Source organism: Gossypium raimondii, chromosome 3 (assembly GCF_025698545.1).
Source record: "Gossypium raimondii isolate GPD5lz chromosome 3, ASM2569854v1, whole genome shotgun sequence".
In the NCBI taxonomy this organism is placed as follows: Eukaryota; Viridiplantae; Streptophyta; class Magnoliopsida; order Malvales; family Malvaceae; genus Gossypium; species Gossypium raimondii.
The window spans coordinates 41460512-41464078 of NC_068567.1; the positions used below are offsets into that span (position 1 = coordinate 41460512).

General features: G+C 34.1%; 1 protein-coding gene across 1 annotated transcript; it reads left to right on the forward strand.

Annotated features, from left to right (window-relative positions):
• Positions 1 to 1719: 1719 nt before the first annotated feature.
• LOC105794298 (peroxidase 3) lies at positions 1720 to 3279 on the forward strand. The gene is made up of 4 exons (XM_012623409.2): positions 1720 to 1997; positions 2083 to 2274; positions 2361 to 2523; positions 2609 to 3279. The coding sequence occupies exons 1-4, from the start codon at positions 1785 to 1787 to the stop codon at positions 3022 to 3024; spliced, it is 984 nt and encodes a 327-aa protein (XP_012478863.1). The 5' UTR covers positions 1720 to 1784; the 3' UTR covers positions 3025 to 3279.
• Positions 3280 to 3567: the final 288 nt, after the last annotated feature.

Here is a 3567-nt window from a genome sequence, read left to right on the forward strand (position 1 = left end):
ATATGGATTGAGCTATGTGTTAGCAAATATGTCATATAGCATTTTAAATGATGAGTTAAATTTATTATATTATGAAAATACTAAGCTCTAAGCTTATTGTGTGAAGTTTTCTCTGTTGTACAGTGTTATAAATCTAGCTCGGATCCAGGGATCATTAGCGACACAATCACACTGTCGAACATCTATTTTGGTACCTTTTTGAAAAGTGTATACTAAAGTATGGCATGTATAGACTAGAGAACTTGGGATTTCTTTTGAGAGGTGTAAATCTTGCCATGTGATTACATGATATTAATTGTGATTATGGTTGATTTGTTGGTTATTAAGTCAAGCACAACATGTGAATTGGTGTAGTTATTATTTAGTAAATGGAATATGATGGTATAAATCCTGTAATTGGGAAAAAAAATGGCTTTTGTTTTTAAGGTGATGTGCGCAAAATAGGATAGCATTAAAAGTATGTTCGGCTATGCTGTAGGTTACTATGTCGCATATGTGAAGGCATATTAAGTAGTGTAATATGATTTGATTAGTTTTAATGTGCACAAGTGTAGAAGTTTTAATCATATATGCTTGAATGTATTAATGTATGCGCGTGAAATTGTAGTGTAACAAGCTTTCTTATAATTTGATAAGTCGTATGCCATGAGTGAGATGTATGTATGATTCAAATATGTGATTAAAAAGTTGATATTAATTAATTAAATTTTTGGAGCATAATTTGTATATGTGAAAGAGTTAAATAAGCATGTTTTGATCATGTTTAGTTGTGTGTTTAATATGACTGAATGTGATTTATACGATTAATTCAATGGTTACTCTTAAAATTAAAAATTTATTATAATGAGTTATTATAACTTTGTGCATGATTTGAATTGAATGATAGTATTAAGTTGTGTTTTTTATCAGTAATGCCTGAAACTCTAATCCGGCGACGGATACAAGTTAGGGGTGTTACGCTTTTACTCTTCAGTTTTTTTTTATGAAACTACTTTGAACGTCACAAATCTGCGAACCAAAATCCACAACTTCTTCTCCGGTCTCTAACACTGATCGTCAAATCGACTTAGATTTAAGGTATACTCTTCTACTCGTTGATGGATACTGACTCACTATACCGATCGTCAAATCCTAGCTTGAAACTTGCAGCCAAGCTTAAAAAAAAAAAAAAACCTTAACAACCGAATGAGTTAAATAAAAACTTCTAGATAGTTTAATGACTTAATTAAAAACTTTCGAGTAGTTAAATAATTTTAATAAAAACTTTACTGAGCAAAACGTAAATTTACTAATATTTAGTGGTATTAGGAATAGTTTATCCAAAGATAAATTATTGGCGTATGAAAGCTAAACACTTTTCTAAAGTAAGAAATAAACACAATCTACATCCTTACAAGCTTATTAGCCACGTATATTGATTACAACGGTAATTAAACTTGAACATTGATTTGACATGGATAAACATGTATAAGCTTAATCTCCGTATAATAATTAGTTTATTAAAATAAAATGAATCCTATGTCATTTTTCTTTGATACGTAGTAGACAGGCATAACTAATCACATATTTTATTTCATTCTTTTCATAAAATTATATTAAAGTATATCTTAAGATAATTAGGAAGGTGGCTAACGGGCTTCAGTATCTTACATTTTTTACTTTTTCTTAGACTTAGAGTAGTTAAAATCAATGTCTATAAAAGCCTATAATCTTAAACAGCATCTAAGTTTGCTTGCGTTCTTTCAAACAGGTTTTCTCATAGAATCTGAAACAGCAAGTTATCAATGGCAGGAACTGGGTTTCCGGGGTTTATCATTGTCTTTGGTCTATTAGCGTTTATAGGCTCAACTAATGCTCAATTGCAGATGAACTTTTATGCTAAAAGCTGTCCCAAAGCTGAGAAAATTATCTCAGATTATGTTAAAGAACACATCCCTAATGCTCCATCACTGGCTGCCTCTTTCATTCGCATGCACTTCCATGATTGCTTCGTCAGGGTAAGTAATTTTCACTTTTTCTTTCTGTCAGTAAAGTGAAATCCAAGGACTGAATGATAATTTGCTTCTTCATTTTTTTTTCCAGGGCTGTGATGGATCAGTGCTTTTAAACTCCACCAATGGCCAATCACCAGAAAAGAATGCTGTCCCGAATCAAACTCTAAGAGGCTTTGATTTCATTGACAGAGTGAAAAGCTTGGTTGAAGCTGAATGCCCAGGCATTGTCTCTTGTGCTGATATCCTTACTTTAGTTGCAAGGGACTCAATCGTCACCGTTGTAAGTAAAATCACTTTCCATTTCATAATTTTCACCATAAATAGTAGACAAATTTAATGGAAAAGGGTTGCTGTTTCTTCCAACAGGGAGGTCCATTTTGGCAAGTTCCAACAGGTCGAAGGGATGGAGTGATCTCAAATGTTACTGAAGCTAACAACAATATTCCAAGCCCATTCAGCAACTTCACAACTCTCCTTACACTTTTCAACAACCAAGGACTCGATACAAATGACTTGGTCCTCCTATCCGGTATATACTATAGGATTAACAATTGATCATTTTAACAGTGTTTGCGACGAACTGAAATATATACTATCGTCTGGTCGTGTTTTAGGGGCTCACACCATCGGCATAGCTCACTGCCCAGCATTTTCACGCCGATTGTACAATTCGACCGGCCCTGGGGGAGTAGACCCAACGCTTGACAGTGAATACGCAGCTAACCTCAAAACAAACAAGTGTACAACACCCAATGATAACACCACAATAGTTGAGATGGACCCTGGAAGCCGTAAGACCTTTGATCTTAGCTACTACACATTGTTAACCAAAAGAAGGGGTCTTTTCAATTCCGATGCTGCTTTAACTACGGACTCCACTAGCTTGGGTCTTATCAACCAGCTTCTTTCGAGCCCTCAGTCGTTTTTCTATGCTCAGTTTGCAAAGTCTATGGAGAAAATGGGTCGGATTAATGTCAAAACAGGATCCCAAGGTGAGATAAGGAAGCAATGTGCACTCGTCAACAGTTAAAAAAGACACTTAATTCAGCTGAAGAAGGTTCCTTCAAAATTGTATAGGGAAGTTTCATAGTGTGGTCTCGGTGGGTGCTCTGTGTGTGTGTGTGTCATGTCCTGAATAATTGGGCTCACTGTTATGTTTTTTCTTCTTTTTCCTTTTTATGTTCTTTTTTTGTTGTTGAGCTCAATGGGTTTCATAATCTTCATATGTTATGTATTTGGGTGGATTGAATAATTTATTCTTAATTTATTAACTTTACGTTTGATACTCTCTTTTCCTTTTTTAATTTTTATTCTTTGGAATGATAGATAATGATGTACTTGCATGCTGTTTTTTACACTCATTGTGTTAATTAGCGTCATAAATTTATGTATGGCCCAATCTAGCTCAATATAGATTTTGGTTATTGCTTCACTCAAACTACTTAATATGGCTAGTTGGCTAATTCCATTGAATATTGAGTTCACTACTTTTGCTTTAAAAAGTTATCAGCTACGCCAACAGTCTTTCAAAGTTTGAATGAAGGACTGTCAATTTCTCGGGACCTCTCTAATT

Excerpts from the sequence above, each read along its gene's own strand:
- LOC105794298 (XM_012623409.2), top strand. The coding sequence starts at position 1,785 with ATGGCAGGAACTGGGTTTCCGGGGTTTATCATTGTCTTTGGTCTATTA. Across the intron at positions 1,998-2,082 it reads TCCATGATTGCTTCGTCAGG|GGCTGTGATGGATCAGTGCT; the intron begins GTAAGTAATTTT and ends TTTTTTTTCCAG. Across the intron at positions 2,524-2,608 it reads TGACTTGGTCCTCCTATCCG|GGGCTCACACCATCGGCATA; the intron begins GTATATACTATA and ends GTCGTGTTTTAG.